Source organism: Cupressus sempervirens, chromosome 1 (assembly GCF_028749045.1).
Source record: "Cupressus sempervirens isolate cs-2001-9-10 chromosome 1, ASM2874904v1, whole genome shotgun sequence".
In the NCBI taxonomy this organism is placed as follows: Eukaryota; Viridiplantae; Streptophyta; class Pinopsida; order Cupressales; family Cupressaceae; genus Cupressus; species Cupressus sempervirens.
Window position 1 is genome coordinate 192703745 of NC_143118.1, and position 22671 is coordinate 192726415.

Sequence of the window (22671 nt, forward strand, 5' to 3'; positions counted from 1 at the left end):
TCATTCTTATTTCTTATCTCAGAGGCTTCTTTTCAGATGATGTATATATGTTATCATGTATTCTGATGTATTGTATCTATTTTCACATACCCTACGACATGTGCAGTGGATGTTATTTGGTAGATGTACTATCATTGTATTAGATATACTTATGCTTTACTTATGCCATTATGTATCTGGTATTTCTTTACGATCTTGAGACATCGTACTTGGAACTTAAACTAATTAATTTTAAATTATTAAATGTGACTCAACGTAAAGGAACCCTTGAGGAATTGAAACTGTATCTGTAATTGCAAATGTGTATTTGATGTGTATGTTCATGTTGCTTCCGCATTAATGTTATCTTGATGTTGTTTAAATTTTTTTTTTTAAAATAGTTTAGTAAACATTGTAACATGTTAGGTTTATTTCTCTTGGGTTCCCGAGCGAGGCGTTACATGGTCATTATAACAATAATATCTTAGCAAAAATTCTCATATGATTAAATTTTATGGTTGTCTATACTTATTTCTTAAGTTTCTATTTTAGTGTAGTAGTACGGGTGCTTGAAAGAGTTCTTGGATGCAAATTTCTACATGTTATCGACATTAGCTTGAGATTTTATACAAAGATTTTATAATGTGTCGAGGTTTTGTATTTATCATTTTTTCAAATGGTAAAGCTAATTACTTCCAAGATGGTAAGGCTAATTACTTCCAAGCCTCATATAGTTACAATATTAATATTTTCCTTCTTATTTAATCAAATCCATCTATACTCTTCTTTTATAAATATAAGTCTTCTCATCAAATATATTCTTCACAAGATGGTAGGAAAACCAGGTCTAATACCACTTGTAATGTCTCATTTTAGGACATTAGATTTTAAAACTAATATTAATTATTTAATTATACTAATAATAACATATTTTATATTAATATATAGATTATATGATATAAGTTTAATTATCATATATTATATCATTAGTGATATAAATATGATTTATTTATTTTATATACATACATACATACATACATACATACATACATACATACATACATACATACATACATACATACATACATACATACATACATACATACATACATACATACATATATATATATATATATATATATATATATATATATATATATGTATGTATGTATGTATGTATATATGATATATAATAATTTATATTTTCAATTTACGTACATTATTAATCTTTTAATATTATAAACTTAATATATAATATTTATTTATTATTAAATTGTATGTCGAAATAGGGATATCACAATTTGCTTGCTTAATTTATCTTCTTCAATTCCATGCTTCTCACATTCAATCCTCAACTTGACCTTATATAAATAAACTTGTCAAGTCAACTTGAATATACTTTTAATCAAACAAACTTAATATGCTATCAGTCGACTAATATAGGATTGATTATTTCTTCAACTTAGAGAAACTCTTCGTTAACTGACCCAACTTGGTCAATATATATTCTGAACTGACTTTCCTTTGGTAACCGAGTGAACTTAGTCAACACAGGATCCATTGCAACTTTCCTTTGGTAACCTAATGAACTCGGTTAACACAGGACCTACCTTCGATACCTGAGTGAGCTGGGTAAGAACTAACTCTGAACTTGGTTATAATTGGAACACTTGACATACATAGGAAACTGTCTTCAATGCTCAAGTGAGCTCGACAATCACTGATTTTCTTGGTAAGGCTTGACATTTTGTGTAACATCAAACACAACATACAATTGAATAATTGTTTTCAACTCACTATCCCATCTTATTTACTATCATTTGGCAAACAACTAAGTGACGTCCTTCTAAGATGCAAATTTTCCTCAACACTTCACTCCTAAGTCATGACCCCACTATGGCTCATATTTTGTGTGTTTTGAATTTGGAACCTCGACCACACACCCACATTAGATGGATTCAATGGTGGAATGATGCAATCTCCTATATGATGATATTTCTCTGTATCTACAGTAGGCAACTTGCTTTGTACCACATGTAGTCCTATGACACCACTAGCAAAGACGTGTGTAGCTTCCAAGGCCTTTGCCATGAATCTGTTTGATTCAAACCTACAACTTTGGCTTGCAAATCTCTGCCACCAGAAGCAAGTTGCTTATAATTATGTTGCTAGGGGTGATCATATTAAGGCTCATCTCCACTGGCTTGAAGATGGAGACAAAGGTTCAAAGGAAATTTTCCAAGCTCTTAGAGCTCATCATACCTCAGTGGGGATCCAAAAAGTTAAGGAAGGCCAACAGATTCTCTCTGAGCTTCCTAACATTCTTCAAAATTTTGTCTAACACTATGAGAAGGTGTTCACAATGCATGGAATTTCAATAGACAAGGACCAAACTTTGAAGGAATGCATTGTTGTTACTCCAAACTAGCTTGTGGTTGAGCATCTTGCTTTCAGTGGGAAAACACTTACCTTCAGTGACCTCAAGGAAGTCGTCTTCTCCATGGCAGATGACAAGGCTCCTAGGTGTGATGACTTCCCATGTGAAATTTACAAATCTTTAGGGGATTCTATTGGGCTTGATCTACATAAGGTCTACCTTGAATCATTCTACTCCAAATCCTTAGGAAACATTATCAACAAAGGCAAAATTAAATTCACACCTAAAGTCGAAGATCCTGAAGACATTTGCAATTGGAGACTTGTCACTCTATTGAGTGTCTCCTACAAGATCATAGCTAAGGCCTTGGCTCTCAAAATTCATCATCTCTTGCCTCTACTTATGCATCCAAAGTAGATTGGCTTCATCAAATTCATATATATTTTTGACAATATCAATGCTATTTGGGAAGGTATGGAATGGGCTTGTAAGTCTAAGCAACAAACACTTTTTCTTAAAATTGATTTTCCCAAGGCTTATGACCGTATTGAATGGCCTTTCATTTTTTATATGCTTTAAGCCATTGGATTTGGTTTGGTTTTTCTCTAATAAGTTGAAATGCTCTTCAAGGATGCTTCTCCTTGCATAACCATCAATGACAAACAATCTAGGGCCTTTGGTCTTTTCTGGTCCATCTGCTAGGGATGTCCTCTAGCTCTAACTTTGTATGTTCTTACTAGTAAATGGTTTGGGTATCTACTTGCCAATTCCATCTCCTTTGGCCATGTCAAAGCTATTTCCCTGCCTAAGTCACCTACTCAGCTTGTTGATGACTCCTTTCTCACTCTCATTGAGGATGAGGAAAATGTTTCTAATGCCTTGACACTTTTTGCTTGGCTTATGGGTCCTCCATTCAATGGCACAAAACTATGTGCTATAGGCAGTCATTCCTTCCATATCCACCTTGGCTTGCTCAATATAATTGAAAATAGATTCAATGTAGAGAGATTTTCCATTTTTTGGGCATCCCCTTCGCCTTCCAAGTCTCAACTATGGATCTTTGGAATGATGTGCTTGCCAAGGTTTTGAAAAAGTTGGATTATTGGGTCACCAAGCCTCTTTCTTTGGCTGGCAAATTCCTGATCGAAGGTTTTGGCTGCTACCCATGTATATTATTCTTCTCGTTGGGCACTTTTTAAGGCTTCTTACTTGAAGTTGGAGAAGCTCCTCAGGGGTTTCATCTTGGCTTTGGGATCTGATCACCATGGTCTTCACAAAGTCGCTTGGGAGTACTATTGCCTACCCAAGGAGCCTAGAGGCCTTGGCCTTATTTCCCCTTAGAAATAGGGTATTGCCTTATGTGTCAAATGGATCATCCATGCTCTCACTAGAGATGAAGCCTGGAAAATTCTTTTCAAGTATTGCATTTCTTCTAGATTTCTAGTCAACAAACCTTCTTGGAAGGGGATTGGTCTCCAAACCCTTCTCATCATACCAAAACCAATGCAAATCCAAGGCACTTTTGTTGTTAAAAGCATTTGGAGAGCCTAGGATGCCACCAAGTTGTGGCTTCATTGGGCTGGTGATGGTTTCAAGGATGGACCATCTATGGACTGGCACAATATTTGGTGGTCTCCCCTTTTTGTAATGCAAGGAGTTCCACTTGCTAAAGTTCAAGGTGTCAATGCACTGTGTTTTTTCAAACGTGGCATCAAGAAATCCAAAGATATATTTTCCAGAATTACCATGAGCCTCAGAACATGGGAAGACATGCAAGTCTAGTTTTGTCTGACTCATCTAGATTGTCAATCTTTTGACTTGCTGGTCTCTGCTTTGCCTCCTCATCTGCTCCACAAGTTGGGTATTCAACTAGTCAAGCCATAGTGGAAGGACTAGAAGTGGTATATGTGTACTCCTCTTGTTAATCACAAGATACCTTTGGCTGGTGCCACACTTTCCTATGGTTGATACTCTCAACCAATGTTGGAACCTCCAGTCTTTGCAATAGAACTGGAGATATAGGTTAATTTTATTTGGAATGTCATCACCAAGTCAAAGATTGCACACTTTTCTTGGTGTGTTTTGTTCCAAGGACTGCCTCTGGGTCCCTAACTCAAGCACTTGGGTATTCCTGACTCTTGTTGCCCCTTTTGTGGGAAACCTGAGTCTTTCTTGCATATTTTTGGGTTTTGTTGCAAAGCCCAATAGTATTGCCTCTGGATTCATGATTGTTTCAAGCCTTTCAGGCTAGAGTTGTTTTCTTGGCACATGATCTTATTGGGAGATTCTCCTAGATTTCCCTTCAAGTATGCCCAAATTTGGCATGCTTATGGAATGAATATTTTTTTTCACTCTTTAGAAGGATAGGAATGTTGTTCTTTTCACTCACAACTTTCTAGATATAAATGTTTCTATGTATACTAAAGCATGCATATGTAATAATGTAATGATGCAGATACAAGTAGGGGAATGCGCCTTGTACGATAACTGAGTGCCACTAGATTCAGGCTCTGCTTACTGCACTCTACCCTGTGGTTGTTGCCAGGTTCAGAGTTCTTATGCTCATCGTTCTCAGACACCTCAGTCACAAGCTCCCTACCACTCTCCTAGTGATGACAATGATAGTTAGCGACACTGCTTCACTTCTCTGACGTGGCGTGGCTTTGGCTAGTCCTTGGACCCTGCTCCTACTCCTACTGCCCATGTTGCTCCTGGTTGGGCCACTTTTGGTGGTGGTTCTTCGTGGCCTGTGGCCACTTCTTCAAAATGGTCATTTCCTCACCTGACCCTGACCATTTCACCTCCCAAGATTGAGGAGGAACAAAACAAAAATTGATGATGGGTGGTCCTTACCTGACCAACCAGTTAACCATGCTGCTTATGGGGCTCTAATGATTGCCAAGATCCTCCTCCCTCGACTGACACTACTCTTACAATATAAGGTTGCTAATTCTATTTTTAATAACTAGTTTATAAGTTTATCCAACCTTGTTGCCATATAAACTCCCCTGAAGTAATCTTGCATCCCTAAACCCCTTTTATGAATATGTAACTCTAAACCCATGTCATTGTTCTCAATACACAACCTGCCCGATCTCTTTCAAAAGTTGTTTTTAATTCTCAACACAACTTGCCCCATCTCTTTCAAAAGTTATTTTTAATTCTCAAACGATCTCATGATAATATAAAATAATTGCCAAGAAGGGTTCTTTTGCCGTAAAATTGGTTGGTGGTGCAAGGCCCACTCTCCTAAATGAGTAGGTACTAGGGGTGCTGAAAAATCTTTGTGAAGGAGAGAAAATTCCTTAAATCAGGCCCATTTAGGATGGTTAACTCTCCTTTAAAAACTTTGTATCCAATAGCCAAAATTTGTCATTATTTATGTGGTGGTCCTAAACCATGTGTTACCTAGTTTGTTGTGCAATTCGAATATTATCTCGCGCGAAGTACACGCAGAGATCCGTACCGTTCAGGAAGGCCACGTGGCGAGTCCTTTTCCAGAAAAAGCCCACATAACATCCGTGGAACCCATCCCCACCAGATCAATCCAGGCTTCGGCGAATGCATTTATAGATGGGAGTTTTGAGAAAACAGAGCTGTACTCCATAGGCAGCAGAGAGAAAAGGGCAGAGAAGAAGAAGAAAGAAGAAGAAATGCTTGGACTTGCAGGGGCTACGGTGTTTTTCATAACACAGTATTCATTAGCATACTTCACTTTCTTCCGAAATTACAAGAAACCAGAGCGATGGGAAGCAGCGAGCTGTGCAATTTCCATGGTCCACGGTCCTCTGGTAACAATCCTAGCGGCCTATGATATTTTTGTTTCGAAATGGCAGCTGGATGCGCCCAATACGGCCCTAGAGAGGGCTGTGATGGAGTACAGTATTGCCTATTTCATGGTGGATTTGTTCCATTACTTGTTGTTTGTGCCGGGGAAACTTCTTTTCGTTGCCCACCATGTGGCCACGGCCTTCGTCATGGCGAGCTGCCGGTTCTATGCAGGGCACGGAGCTCAGGCTCTCATGGCGTTGCTATGTGTGGCGGAGGTCACGAGTGCTTTTCAGAACACCTGGTCTTTGTCGATGTTTGCAATGCATGTTGAGCCCTCGAGGGCTAGGAGAATTTATGAGGTGGTATGCGTCCCTTTCTATGTCCTGTACAGTGTGGCACGAGGTGTTGTGGCGCCCCTGCTTGCGTGGCAACTGAGCTGTTTCTATTTGGGTGGCAGGGCTGATGGTGTTATGCCCAGGTGGCTTGTTCAGTGCTGGATGGGCATTGTGGTCTTGGCTATATTGGCCAGTGTCTTGTGGGTTTATGATTTGTGGGTTGAGTTTTTTAGAGCTTGTAGGAAGAAGAATTCGGTGAAGGGGTGTTGATTTCACATGATTGTTGTAGGATCTTGGGTCTCTGAGAGCAGTGGAGCGTGGCTGTGTAAATGTTTTGTGGTGTAATTGGGGAAGATTGGAGGGGGCGGTTCTGAGAGCCGGAATTTCATATTTCCGGACAGGTAACTAGTAAATAATTTGTATTCGAAAAGATTAATGTAAATGGAAATTAATTGTACCATTGTTTTGCTTAGTAACTTGGTGGCTTTTGTATTGAAATTTTCAAATTTGTCTGTTTTTTTGGCTCAATTTGGAAACCCAGATGAGCCAATTTTGAAAGGGGTAATGAAAATTATATGTAAAATTAGCTCAATTTCGAACCCTGATGAGCCACTTATTTAAAGGGTAACGAAAATTATTTGTAGAATTGTTCCTTCTGGTTTGGAATTTTGTTCTTTTGCTGCTCAAATTGAAAGCCTGTATTGACACTTTTGTGTGTGTGCGCGCGCGCGTACGTTTTTATTGGCAGTTTTTGGGTTTTTTTTTTTTTTTTTTTTGGCTCGATTTCAGTTTTCGAATGAGTTAATGAGTCTCAAGCGTTAGGTAGTCTCAAGCGTTAGGTACTATTTTCTATTCTTTTCAGTTTTGGTTTCAAGTAAACTCTCGGCTTTCAGTTGGGAAGTGAGATGTGTAGTCATTTTGAGGATTGGAGTATCCATGCAGCCCCCTGAGACTCGAACTTGAGATTGTGTTTAGAGGTTAGCCCATGCTTTGTAAGATTTCCTATTCTTGAAATTATTTGTGGCATTACAATTGTTTAGTAATTTGGCTCCTTTTGGATCGGAAATTTGGGCTTTTGATTCTGTTTCTGCCCAAATTGAAAACTCACATGAGCCTGTTTGTGTATGTTATTTTGTTATTGGCAGTTTTTGAATTTTCTGGCGTAATTTCAAATTCTGTATGAATTAATGAGGCTTAAAGGTTTCGGTTTTTCTTTACCATATTTGGTGCCTTCGTAATTTTGGTTTCATCTAAAATCTCTTCTTTATTTTGGGAAGTGAGATTTGGAGTCATTTTGGGGAATTTCAGTAATCCTGCAGCACCTTGAGACTTGAACTTGAGTTGTGGATTTAGAGTTTAGTCCATGCTTTTTTTCAAGATTTCCCATTTTCACAGAAAAAGATATGTTGATTTATGTTTCTGGATTTGATGTCAAAAAATATACACAATCAAATCCAGAAACAAAAATCGTTAGAAATGGATTGTGGAAATCTGATACTGTTGAAGGCTATATATTGATTCTAGTTAGTCACTATTAGGTATCCCAGTGGCTTGGAGATTACTTCTTATCCTATTCTGAATCACCTCTGGATGATTTGAGGCCAATAGTCTTGTCACTGCCTATGCTACAAGAAGCTTGCATCACCCAATTGGGCATAGATAATGACGATCAGTCAAATTAGTATAATTATTCCTTCTTTTCTTTCAATAATAGAGGTTTCTTAAAGAGTCAAGATATAGTAAAAATCCCAGGAAGATGCTTCGAACTTCCCAAAATCCTAGGAACTAAATCTGAATATGGAACGGGAACAGGGGTTAAAGAAAGTGGACCTGCCTCTCAGGAATTGTCTCTCAGGAATGCATAGGGGATTGTATCTCCTTTTATTTGCATATGCATCTTGGCTCAAGATAAATCTATGTAAGTATATTGGTAACTTTGTTACAGCACATAATATGATCTCTGAATTGTAAGGGGGTGAAATGTAACTGAGCAAGCAGAAGAATTTGGGGTTTAACTTTGTGATTTGCAGATGTTTGAGTTTTGGTCTTTTGTTCGTTTGGTTGTACAGGTTACTTACACGTACACGAGCGTGGTATTGTTTGAGATTTTGGTATACTTGCTTTCTTGTTTAATTCCAAGCATTTATGATCATGGAAAACCCTCGACTCTAAAACTTCATTTAATATAGATAACTTTTTTTTGTCTTAGCTTAGCAATATTCAAGACTCACCCTTTTAATAGGCATACCTTCTGTAGCATTTATGATCATGGAAAACTGCTCGACTCTAAAACTTCATTTAATATAGATAACTTTTTTTGTCTCAGCTTAGCAATATTCAAGCCTCACCCTTTTAATAAGCATACCTTCTGTTTAACACCAAATGGTAGGCAACTTCAGCTTTTTGTTATTCATCAGAAACTGAGTTGTGGTGATCTTATTTTTTCTTTCCAACATTCCTATTCACCTCAGCAAAAGCAGGGCAAAATTAGTATTGTGGCTGAGTACTGTACTTGCAAGGTTATATGTTAATGTGATGCTGGGGCTTTGTCACTGTTCTTATCTCCTAGACCTCTAAATACTTGTTGAAGCTACTTCTGTAGGACTCTCTGGTATGTTGCTACAATTTTATGGCTTTAAATTTTAAACAAGTATTGCGAATTGGATTTCCATGCCAATGAATCAGCAAGCTCATTTTGCTTTGCTACAATCATATGACTAGGCAGCTAAGTTTTAAGAAATTTTCTTAGCATTTTGTGCAACTATTAATTATGAGGTAGCAAACTTTATTCAACTCTGTTCCAATTCATGTGACTTCACAACCATGTTTTCATAAGTTTACTTAGTGTCTTGCTCCACCCTTAACAATTAACAAGTCACTTAAGAAGTAGGTTCAGTTTCTTGAAAATATTAGTGATTGCTTGTTTTCTTAGCTTTCGTCCCAGCTCCTGATTACGGACTAAGTCATTTAAGCAGTCTGTTTGGTTGATAATATTCTATCTACTAGTGGTTGCTAGTTTTCCTTAGCATTATTCCCAGCACCTGATTGTGAACTAAGTGGTTTATGTAGTCTGTTCATCTGATGGCTGAATTTCATCTATTAGTCATGGAATCCTTCAATTGTGTGTTTTTAGCTCATTAGGTACCGAGGGGGCAACCATTACGTACTTCTATTCAAGCAAACTGCATTACTACTTCAGCTTTTTGTCATGTCCCCTTTCTAGAGTGGACATCAGAGATGATAGAGTTAGCCTATCATTAGAGTCTCGTAGGCTGGCAGTGGTGTTTAGGGACTTAGTCAGGGTACACAGTGTTCGGATCTGGAGTTTCAGATAGTAGGAGAGCAGTTGAGAGCAGTTCTTTAATTGTAGGAGTTTCCTACATTTTAGGAGGTGGAGATGGGTTACATTCTTGAGTCTCTACGAGATCATTCTATGGTTTTAGTTTTGGGAGATTCGAAGACCATTCCTATTTTTTAGGAGTATCCCTATTTTTGAGGGACGAGACTGTCAGTTATTTCAGATTATTCGGCATCAGTCATAGGAGGTGACGAGATCAGTGTCACTTGTAGAGGTGTTTTGGCTATCAGTTCGCTATTTGGGAAATATTTTAATATATATAAATATTCTCCTAAGTTAGCATTTTAATAATTTAAATAAGGCTAAGTTATAGCCATTTTGGAGTAATAAGGGGTTTTTTGGCCTCATTTGGGTGAATATCCCTTGGTGTAATAGTTTGTTGGAAAGGTCTTGAACTTTTCTAAATGTTTCTCTTTTGACTTAGAGCATTCCGGTGAACGGATTTCTTTCTATTGGGAAAAAGGTTATTTTTCTAGATACTTGACCACTTTAAAAATAAGAAATATATTATTTTATAACCCAACGCCACATGGGGACACTTTTAGGGTTCGAGCTAAGTTTGGTGGGTTATAAGGAGGTAAAGACAAAGTTCAAAGGCATTATTGACATATTACATCTTGGATTTGTGTTTTGGGCTCTGATTGAGCTTTCAGCATTTGGGACGCCAAACCCACTTGCTTTGCCTGTTTGGGATGTAGCCCTCAAAACAGTGGTCTGGATTCTTGTAGTCAGAAGCATCTTGGAGATTGTGCATTGTTTCTTCTGGGGAACGCAGTACTGAGTTAGAGTTTTAGTTAGGGTTTGGGTATTTTACCCACATGTGGGCACTTTGCAGCTGTATGACTGCGCCTGGCAGCCATCTACTTTTCCACATACAGCATTTGAGAGCTGGATTTTGGCCATAGCTTCCTTTTGGGCTCATATTTCACCTTCACGTCTTCAGGTTGGCTTTATTCTTGGTTGTAATCATTTGGATATTATTGTAAATCTTCATATGGTTACATATTAGGTGTATATTCAAAAAAAAATCTGCTTGAAGCGATTTTTCTTTAAATGTATTTGGAATACATTCTCAGAACTGGTTCATGTTATTGTACTTCTATTATTACTTATTGAAAAATCATCAAAAATATAAAACAATCAAACATGTCTGCAACTTTTCTCTAGCTCTGCAAGAAAGTTTTAATAAACAGGGAAAACAAATTTAAAAATATAAAATTACAGCAGATCAGTGGAAGAGATCCATCAGGGATCTTTCAATTTTATTTAGATATTGAAATTTGTTGTAGTTTCTATTCAAATATTTTATATTGTTTTTCACTTTACTTTTGATGATTCCATTGGATTAAGTGTTCTGTCTTTATTTTGATCCTCCAGTTGGATTTCATCCTTTATAAGTTTTTTTGTTACATTTAATTGATTCCTCTTTTGGATTGTGCTGTATCTTTATTTTTTCTAGTTTGAATTTTGTCCTCAATATGCATTTCTAGACATTGGATGAGTGGGGAAGTCCTCTTCCTTTTGCATCAGTTTGTTTTGTTTCAAGTGGGGAATTTGACTTCACTACATTTATGATATTGCTATCAGGGTTTAACTGTGTGATTTTTGAGTCAAACTCATTGACCCATGTTTCATGAGTAGTGATTCAACATGAATTCATCTCTCATGAGAATAAATGGAACACTTAGCACTCATTGGATCTAGGTGATGCACACAGGGGTGAAGCACCGGGACTTCTCGGGAGGTCACCCATCCCAGTATTACTCTAGCCTAAGCATGCTTAACTACAGAGTTTCCTCCATGGTTAAACCCAAAGCTTGCTTCACCCCTGTGAGCATCACCTAGATCCAATGAGTGCTAAGTGTTCCATTTATTCTCATGAGAGATGGATTCATGTTGAATCACTACTCATGAAACATGGGTCAATGAGTTTGACTCAAAAATCACAGAGTTAAATCCTGATAGCAATATCATAATTTGACTTGCTGTGGAAATTATCTCCTACTTATCAATTCACTACATTTATCAATGTTTAACATCCTCAAGTTGAATTGCAAATACTTCTGTACGGATTTGCTGTCCTGTGTGTTCAGAGATTTGTGGAGATACTACTTAAATTATGTGCACATGCCTTTATAATGCCTGATATTGGTAAAGATATAGTTATTGGGTTCTGTAACTTTTGTTGTTGAAGTTGACATTAAATATTTGGAGCAAATTTAAAATGTAATGTAGCTTTGAGTTTGATGACGGTAAAGTTTTGTTAGATAAATCTTCCAGTCTTGAAACAATACGAGGCAATGAAATACAAAATAAATTTGAACAGAATGGAGAGATACACAAACCTTCTAGTAGTCAGAGTAATAAGAGAGCAAAATATGTTTAACAGCTGATCAAATTTTCGAATAGAATGGATTGATAGACAAATCGTGTACTTTCAAAGCAATATGATAGAATTAGCAAAACAAATAAATAACAATGTGAAGTTTGTTCTTATTTTCTTGTATTTGTTCTTATTTTCTTGTACACACACATACCTGCTGAAAACAAGGATGTGGGTGAATCCCATGCAATAGGTGATAATTAGAATTTCACAAGGGGGCCTTAACCATCTAAACAATTCAACATTACCAGAGAGGATCTAAAACAATTGTGTTTACCAGTCAAGGCAAAAGGATGATTTTTCTGATAAATGTCAACGCCGATTGAGAGTCAAGAATGCCCAAATATTTTGTAGCATCCCTAAATTAGATATAGGAGGATGCTTGTGAGTTTGGTTTTGTTTATTTTGTTGCATCCCTTAATGATCTTACCAAAGGCTTGTAGCTCATTTGGTGGAGTACAATCAGTGAGACTGAAGGTATATTCCTTGAATATGCCATCAACCAAGGCTCAAATCCCTGGACATATGATATAGGGGATGAGGCCAGGATGACACTTTGGGTGACTGGCAGAATGGATTTTCCTTAATCCTTTGCTCTCAGCTGAAGTTTAATCAGCATAAGTTTGTGCTCCTATATTGGGTTGCAAATCGAACTCGTGAATGATATAAAATCCTCTAAAAAATGATCATCAATAATTTGGTCTACAAATGATTTTAGATATTTTCCTATTCAATCAATTTTCTTGGGATCAGAATGCAGTTCCATTTGGTTCAAGCTCATCAATTAAAATATTTTGCAGTAAACAGCCACTAAATTTCATCTATTATTTCTTTATTCTTTGTTTGAAAGCAAGATTAAAGATTGATGTTGTACACAACTGGATCTGGTAGCCTCCTTTTTTAAAAATGAATAGTACAGTCAACGAAGACAGCAAAATGTTGCCTACTAAAACGTTCCTCATACTATGAGCTTGACGGGCACAATGTTCAAGATGGAATTTTAACTGATGATAACGTATAAATTTATGCAAATATGAGCACAAATTGAAATATGTTGTTCCTGCAACCAGGGTCCCTTAACTGAAACGGAAAATGCAACAAATGATTGCACATCGTTGTCATTTTCTTTGGAGATTCTTCTCTTACCCCAAAATCTGCTTCGGATCTTGTGGTGATGTTAAAACCAAATCGTCAAATGATGCAAGATTTAGTCTTCATGTGCAATACCAAAGTGCCCATGTCTATTATTGCAAAAAAAAAATTGGCGAATCATCCGCCCCAGACTTTGGAACTTCAACTTTAGGCAAATTAGTAGCAGAAAAAAGGATTATGGTATCTCCTGTTGTATTAAGGATCTTTTCACGATTCATTTGCTTTGAAAAAGAATTGAAGTTCGTTCATTGCAAGCCACAGTTTTATGCCAATAATGTCTGTGCTTTTTGACCTTGGAAAAGAAAAATTTCATTACCCTATATAGGCCAGTGGAGTTCTGTTGCACTCAAATATTGGTGAAATTTTGGGAATTTGCTTTGAGGTTCACTTGTCTATGAAATATGCTCCGATATTGTTCTCACAAGTATTACCAGAAAATTAGAGGCCTTTACAAGGTAGCACACAATGCATTGCAACAATACCCTTCAAATGCTTCAATTGCTATGCATATGGGTTTGTGTTGTTCACGGGTCACAGGAGGCTGATCAACTGCACGATTGAACAAAAGTATGAATAAGGATTTAAGTGGTAAAGAGAAAACGCACTGCAAAATATGTAGTTCCAAGGTAGAAACTATATTTAAAACTTCTAGTTTCTTTGGAGCTTTGCAAAAGGTTTCTGGGAAGGAAGCTAGTCAAGGAATTTCATGGAGAAGGAAGCACCCTTTAAAGTACAAATACAGCATCTAGGAATTCCAACTGCTGATAAGGGGAGTCATATCGAACCAGTGAAGTACATATGCGATCCAACTGCTAAAGTATAAATACTTGACATTCCTTTGCAGCAGTGCAAAATGTCCTGATTTAGTTGCCCCAAATAGACAAAAACTAAGTGATTTCATTTGAGTAGGGCTATTAGAATTTCCAACTAGGAAGGGGAGTTAGATAAGTGGAAATGGATTTGGGAATTAAATGCAATTTGAAATTGATTTGGGGACTCAAAACTATTCAGAATTATTTGAATTTAGGTCGGTGTCACCAATATGTCTTGTGATGGGTTAAAATGTGGAGGAAAGATTTTACGTGTCCCTCTTCATGGTTAGGACTTGGGCCTATTTGACTATTTAACATATAAACATAATCATGATTCCAATGATTGAGATTCCTAGGCATATAGGGAAACTTGAAAGTCTCTTAAAATGTTTGTTTTTTCCGTGAATGGAATGAGTCTCTTTAATTGATGTTTATGTGAGAAAAAAAAAGGATATCTTCAGATCATTTTTGAAAAGGATAGCACGTCTCTCTTTTATAGGAAATTTTAAAAAGCTGCTATTAGCCAAATAACAATGTTTTATTGGTTGTATAGGTTCAGGCTATTTTCACGTTCCTTGATTTTGCTATACGCTAAGGTCCAAAGTCTTTGGAGGTGTAGTAAAAGGACTAAGGTTAGGATTGTGTATTGAGAATGGGTACCCTTTAGTTGTTGGTTTGTGATCAAAGAAGTGTCAATTTCAATTTGTGCTTTTGCAATGGTAATAGGTTGTAAAGACCTGGTAATAGGTTGTAAAGACCATGTGTATTTGATATGAAATTTTATAACAAGAAAAGAATAGCCACCATCATAGCTTTTATTCTAGTGTCAACCTTGCATTAATTGTGCCACTAATTTAATACAATTCATTTTTTTCCTATTTTTTTATAATGTTTAATGTCAAAAGATGATAAGATCCATTGGATTCTCACATTTTCAAGGTCCCAAAACCTCTTGTTGAAACTAAACATCGACGTACTTTGGAGTAATGGAGTTCCTTATATCATAATGAATATCATCTATATATTCCAAGAGTGGAAATCACCAAGAGATCCTAACTTTTACCTAGCTATTGCCAAGAGTTGGAAGCCCAAGGAAAGTAAGGTAGGGGAACAAAGAAATCCTAGGCGAAGTCAACCAAGCCTTATCTTAGATTTCTATATTATGTAATTACACTTTTGTTGAGGTTCAAAGAGAGGGCTTAGTTGGTGAAACATTGAATATTGGTTTATAATAGAAGTCTTAAATGTCACTAACTTGAAGTGAAAAAAAGGAACTCTTCCATATTTAGGAGAAAGGTCCCATGTGGTTTTCGAGCGATTGGCAGCTAGCTTTCAATTCAAGATGACAAGTGGGATTGAGTTAGTGCTAAAGGAATAAGCATAAGAGAGAATTCAAAAGGGAGAATAAAAAACCAATACTATGCCAAATAAATCTTCTATTGCTAAAATGGCTCAATTATTGTACACAAGCATAGAGAACAAGTGCAATCTAACAAATAATCATCACTAAGAAGAGTGTTGCCAAAATGTAAGAAATGGGAATTGTTGTGGATCCTTAGTCTTTTATGTTCTAGACAAGAAATGCACCATTGTTTGTGAACCCTAATGATGAACTGAAGTTGTATTTAATTGCTTATTATAGCAATAAAAAATAAATTGTAATTTGATGATGAACTCAAGTTAAATCTAATTGCTTATTTTAGCAATAAAAAGAAATAGGTATCATTGGATATAATGAAGGGCTTTGATTGTCCAAAATTGCCTCATGCTAACCATAGCTAAACGAGTGGCTCTAGAATGAGAGGGTATGTGTTTCTCAACAATGTTAGTTTTATAAAATTTCATTATTTATGTACAACTTGATCTTTTAGGAGTGAGGTAATATGTGATTGAAGCTACATGTCATATCCCCATTTTAAGATAGAATTTTAGTAATAATTAGATAATAAAATGTTATTAAATAAATAATGATAATACAGTTATATTTATAAAACTAGGAAGTAATAATTATTTAATCTATATTATTAATGAAATAATATTTAGTATGATATTTTAAATAATTAAAAAATAATAAATTTTCAAAAAGTAAATAAAGAAACAAACTTAAATACAAGAGACAATATTGTAGAAAGTATGTTAACTTTTTAAATAGAATTTCATAATAAATAACAATAAACATAAATAAGTAAATAAATAAATAATATATCATAGAATAATATAAATTAATTAAATTTAATGAAAAGTCAACAAAGATTTAACAAATAGACACAACTCCTTAAAATTAAGTTTAAGATATAAAAGGGAGGAGAGTTTATTTTAGAGAGGGAAAAAAAGGAAGAGGAGAAGAGAGGAGTTCAAAAAGAAAAAATGGAAGAGGAAAGTAATATCATGAAGAAAATAAGGAACTGACTTTTTGAAAAGGATTTGTATTATGAAAGGTTGAGACTCTTGGAAAAGAAGAAGGTAAGAAAGGTATGTTTATGGATTATATTGGTTTAATTATGTTTATGTATTTATTTATATTTATGAATTATACTTGTGGATAATATTGTGTTAGTTCATGGGGTTAACACCATGGATATTAATGAGACTCAAAGCATGGAGCATGGAGATATTAAGATCTCCATTGTCCGCCATGGAGGAGAATCAATGTGAACTTGAAGTATGGAGCATGTGAGATATTAAGATCTACATTGTCTATCATGGCCGAGAATCAATATCGAAGCATGGGTTATGGAGATATTAAGATCTCCATTGTTTGTCATGGTCGATAATCAATGTGCTAGAATATTTTGATGTTGTCAAACATATGCATATGTAGTTGGCATTGGATAGAGGATGCCCATCCAAGAAGAATCTTATGGGGTGCGCTCCCGGGATGACGAGGAGGTAGGTATGAGTTAAAAGCCCGATCTGGAGACATCCTTTAGATTGGGGTTAACTTATAGGGTAGAATAATATAGTTAGTTTTATTATTATTGTGATACTAACATTTATTTTGCAAGTATTACTTGTCCCTAACTAACCCTATTAGTGGGGACATTACACTACACGATGGAATGCAAAATGCCTAAATGCCTATACATTGTGATTATAGCTATTCAAAGCAAGAACTAGAAAAGTAATCAAACAATGCATTTAGGGTTAAAAATACAAGAAATAATGTAACAACTTAAAATGGTCTAACTGGATCATATTTTGTTAGAATTCAATAATTACATCATGAAGCAATTTAATTATAATAAAAAGTAATGATAAAATATTTTATTGGAAACTTTAAATTTTTTAATATTGAGCACAAATGTAAAGAAACAAAAAAAATACTTTAGCCCATATATATGCTTTATGTAGTGGAGGGGAAGGACCATTATTCTTGAGAACTACTTTTTGGGATCTCATTTGACATATGTGGAGCCACCCAACCATTCTAAGAAGTTAATTGGTCTTCCACATTAAGGGGGTTACAAAGAAGCAAGATAATAGGGGATGGTTAATGACTAAATTCACAATATGCGTCTTTAGGGTTAGAAGCAAATACATAACCATATCTTGTTTGAAGTTGGATGCCTTTCCTCAAGAGAAATTGAACAAATCACGTTGCCCTTTATGGTGAGCCATGATACAACAACATTAAATAATGCTTCCTTGAAAAGTTGAATGTCCCCTTTTGGTATTGCCTTGTGCCTTTTAGAGTATTGCTATGATTTGGGCAAATCTAACTTTATGTTGATTTCTGTTTTGGATGTTAATCGTTGCTCTTTCGATGAATGTATATAATGCCTATGTTGATTGGATTGATGTTTATCCTTGATTTTGGGATGATTACTTGATCTCATTGATTGCTTTGAATATTTTATTATTTATACATTACTAATGAAAGGGTCACCACCTTCCATAGAATTAAGTCACCACTTTATTGTTGTCTTTTCAGATAATATATTTCCACATCTTGAAATGAAACTTTCTCCCATTTATATCTTCCACTGTGGAAAAGAATCACACCTCTTCATTGCGTCTTCCCTTTGAAATGGTTACAACCTTTCACAATTAGTACTCTTTGGAAGAGTCATTACCCTTCATCATTGTTGTCCTTTAGAAGAGTCACAACCCTTCATCATTGTTTCCCTTAGAAGAGTCACAACCTTTAAGAACTACCACCCTTTGAAAAGGTCGCAATCCTTCATCATTGTTGTATCTTTAAAGTCACTTCCTTATTGTCTTCCCCTTCCTTTCTTTTTCCATTAAGCCTTATTTAAATCTGATGCTCGCCTCTTTCTTCCCCTATCAAATGAACTCTCCCCCCTTGATATCTCATGCTTCGTGAGACAAAACTCTTCATGGCATGTCCCTTGAATTTTCATTAAATTGAATTAAGTTGTAATTATATTATATTATTATTAGTTAATATTGAATCCAATTTGTAAGAAGGTCTTTAAGTGCTTCTTACGATAGGAAATATAGTATGACATGTCATACCTCTCCCCACTCCTAACCAAGAGGGAACACATTCAGGTATGACTATAGAACAAATAGACCTTACTGTCCCTAGGACTCTATGCATATGGTGGAACCTTCAACTACCACTATTCTTGGAGGTCATAGGACTAATGTCTCAAAAAGTGATTCAAGGTTCTTTGTCACCATAAACAAGAATCCTTTTGGGTTTGGCTCACAAAACATTGGTGTTAACACAAAAGGTATTGGAAAAGGACCCCCACATATGCTAGGCAAACCACAAATTCAAACTGCCATCAAGTCATCTCAAACTTTACAAACAGAAACACATATCAAATAATTGTTGTATGAAACAAAGTAAATCCACCAATCAGTCATAGAAGCACCACACATAACACAATTATGTTGGTATCATGAAAACCCTTGTTAGAAAGTGAAAACCACGGTGGGGGTGATACCCACAGTAAAAAGGTTTTCCCTATTAGGAGCTTACAAGGTTCACCTTGGTAAGAGTGATTTTTACAATGTTAGGAGCACAAGAAAATCTATTAGGATCTACCCCACTTGAGGGTTTAGAACTCCTTTCAAGAGTCAACCCTATTAAAGGATTTACAATAAAGACACCAGTTAAGGTCCACCAAGTTAAAGGATTGCCCTCACCGCAATTGTTAGGAAGCAAAGAGTTGAATGATTTGTTTATAGCATTGCTTGCTTGTCAGATCCTTTCTACTCTACTCACATTGTAGCTTCCCCCTGGTCAGTGTTTGCTTCACAACTAGATCACACTTATATTATTCACATGCACACTCTGCTCTGATCCCATCTCATAGTACTCTTTCTTGCACAGTTCTTCTTTTTAGTTGTAATATAAAAGTATTGATTCCTTTCCCCCCTTAATTTTCACCATTCATTCAAATTACAAGCTTCGTGCACTCATGCCTTGTTTGATTCACATATCCCTATGTCCTTCACAAATTTTCGATCATTGCCTTGATTAGCATTAGGTTTCTAGTGCAATTCCCTAAGATATTATCAAAATGTGTTCGACTTGCACAAGCTTCTTCTCTAACCTTCTTACATACATCATCATTCATTTGCCTTTGATTGCATCAATCACACTGAACATCTAATAATCCTTTTGTCACATGTAACTTAAGAACATATTACATAATCATCTTTTGATACATAGATGATTGCTTACCTCTCATCATTACAAGTTGTTATCTTATACTTAATCTGTCTTGACATCATAGAGTCTCCTCCTATGATTGCTCCAGTTGATTTGTATTTCCTCATGATCACTGCCAACATATTCCTCTTTACTGTTACTTGTCCTTAACACATTGATTGGTGCATATAGTCATTGATTATGTGCCTAGTCTCATTGACCAGTTATCATTTTTGCTATCATTGAGTGCTACCAATGAGAACTTCTCACCAATCGTATTTGACTACACCTCTTAGCTAGTCAATCTCCTATTGTCAATCCCAAATGCCAACAATCTATCCTTTTGGATTTGATGGAAAAACTTCATATTTTGTTGTGAAAATGTTTCACCATGTAGATGTAGTTGCTGCCCCTTATTGTTTGCATCTTTCACAATTCTACCCCTTTGTTGGCATTTCCATAGAATCATTATCACTATTCTCCCTCCTTTTTGTCAGTAATTCACAACCTTTTCAATACTTATTTGAAATATTTCTTGGCTCTCTCCATAGATTCCTCCAATGACATTTTCAGGCATGTTATTGTGACTATATGTCCATGCAAACCAGCTGCTAGCTCTTTCATTGAGTCTAAAGTGGTCATGTCAACTACCCCTATATGTTCTAAAGTACTCATGTTTACAAAATATGCCCCTTTATGTTGGTATATTGATCTATAGATTACCCCTACAAACTTATCTGCAATTGCTTGTACATACTGCCTTACAAGGAGCCTTACAAGCTTTGACAAAACTATTTATTACTTTTTGCATCACAAAAGTCATCTAGAATCCACTACATTATACAACTAAATGGAATACTATAGACATTACATTGTTGTTTATGTAAGCGAGCCCATATCTCTATCAAAATTGGATTGAAGCAAACTATATCTATCTAGTAAGAAAACAAATTTGACAACACATTTGAAAATTCACTCGATCCATTTCTTCATCATCTCCTCCCTTGACTTGTTCGGGATGAAAATTCCTCCATGCATATTGACTTTACTTGTTTTGTTCTTCCTCTTAGGTTTCTTTGTAACCATCTTGCTCTCCTTTGGTCGTAATTTACCACTTGATTTCCTCAAGTTGGATTTCATTTTTCATTTTCTCCCTATCTTTAATTGCTTCATTTCCTTCTCCTCATTCTACATGTACATTAGTAACTCCTTCCAAAAACTATGAGTCCCCATCATTTGCTTCTTCTTTAATATTACAAAACTCTACATGAGGAAGGGTTGAAAGTCTCTTGATGTTCCATCCACCACCTGCCATGGGCCATCCCTTGTCACAAGACTAATGCTAGGTTCAACTCTTCCCACAATATTTAGCATACCTCTTGTCTACTCCAACCTTACACAAAGCTACATAACCCTTGAATCATCTTCTCGACTCCCTGTTGTAATTCCTAAGATAGGAAAATGGATGAAATGTGAAGATTCATTTGAGGTTGCAGGTCCATTTTTAGGTATTCTTCCCCCAACATAACCCTTGAATCATCTTCTCGATTCCTTGTTGTAATTCCTAAGATAGGAAAATGGACAAAATGTGAAGATTCATTTGAGGTTGCAGGTTCATTTTTAGGTATTCTTACCCCAACATCTACGCCACACATCCCCAAAATCAATCATCGGCAAATTAAAAAATCTCTCTCATTCTCCTCATTGAAATTTCCCCTCTAAAATTTGGTAACTAGCTTGGCGAATTGTGTGAATATTTTGCCTTAATTAACTCTTCTCTCTATCTTTTCACTCTTCTCTCTCTTTTCAATATGATACCAAATTATCACCTTCAGTCATGAATCCACATCACTAATTCATGACTAGGTGGACTGATCATACTACAATTTCACCATTGATAATGGATTTACTAACTGTGACACAAGAACTCATTACACTTTAGCATGTTCAACAACTCTTTAATTGTTTCACTAATCACCTTTCCATTTTGTTACTACTTCACTTGTCATACTAATGAGTTGCAGACATAACTGTATCATTCTAACTGTCTTGTTGACATCCAAAGATCGCTCCACTTGATCCATCGTGGATTTGACAAACCAATCAAATCACCTATCTCTTGTTTGAGCATTTCATCATCAATTCAACCGATCATCTACTTTTTCACTTCAATAGTAATAGCCATATCATGTACTTTTAGGGACATCCCTAATTCTCTCTTAATGATAATAACCACTAAATTTCACTGCAAGACTTTTCTCATCATGTTTATGTTGATATATGATTGAAAAGATCACTTGAGTAAGAGTAAGAAAATGTTGAAGAAGATTGTGTTTTCAATCATTGCTTTGTCACTGATGTCAAACCTACCCCATGCTGGTAAGACAGTTGCTTATATGTTTCAAGCACTATCACGTAGTTGATTGATGAAGATGATTTGATCAACAAGATGTAACAAAAGTATCTAGAGGAAAGGTTAAGTTATGATTATGTATTGAAGTGCAAGAATCAGTTAAGACAGTGATAACATAATGTATCGATGATATACTTAAGGTTACAAAATGATTGGCTACACTTAGAAAGTTTAGAAGAAAAAGGTTGGACAAAGTTCATTTTCTAAGCTTGACCAAGTCAATAAAAGGTGCCAACCACAGTTAGTGCAAGCCAAGAAAAAAGTTAGTTGGAGCTGAGTGAAAGCAATCTCTAATGGATGCCAAGCAAGTTAGTAGGTGCCGAGCAAGGTAGTTGATGTCGAGTGATTTTCGATAGGTGCCAAGGACCAGTAAAATCCAGTTGATGCCAAGTGATTTTACAGTAGATGCCGAGTAACACAATATGTGTCAAGCATCAATAAATTAATAATGCTGAGCTGCTGCATTAT

The 22671-nt window shown here is 35.9% G+C and overlaps 1 protein-coding gene across 1 annotated transcript; it reads left to right on the forward strand.

The window, feature by feature from the left end:
* The first annotated feature begins 5822 nt into the window (after positions 1-5822).
* On the forward strand, positions 5823-6938 carry LOC149576766 (TLC domain-containing protein At5g14285-like). Its single transcript, XM_089819762.1, has one exon. The coding sequence runs from the start codon at positions 6010-6012 to the stop codon at positions 6730-6732; it is 723 nt and encodes a 240-aa protein (XP_089675888.1). The 5' UTR covers positions 5823-6009; the 3' UTR covers positions 6733-6938.
* Positions 6939-22671: the final 15733 nt, after the last annotated feature.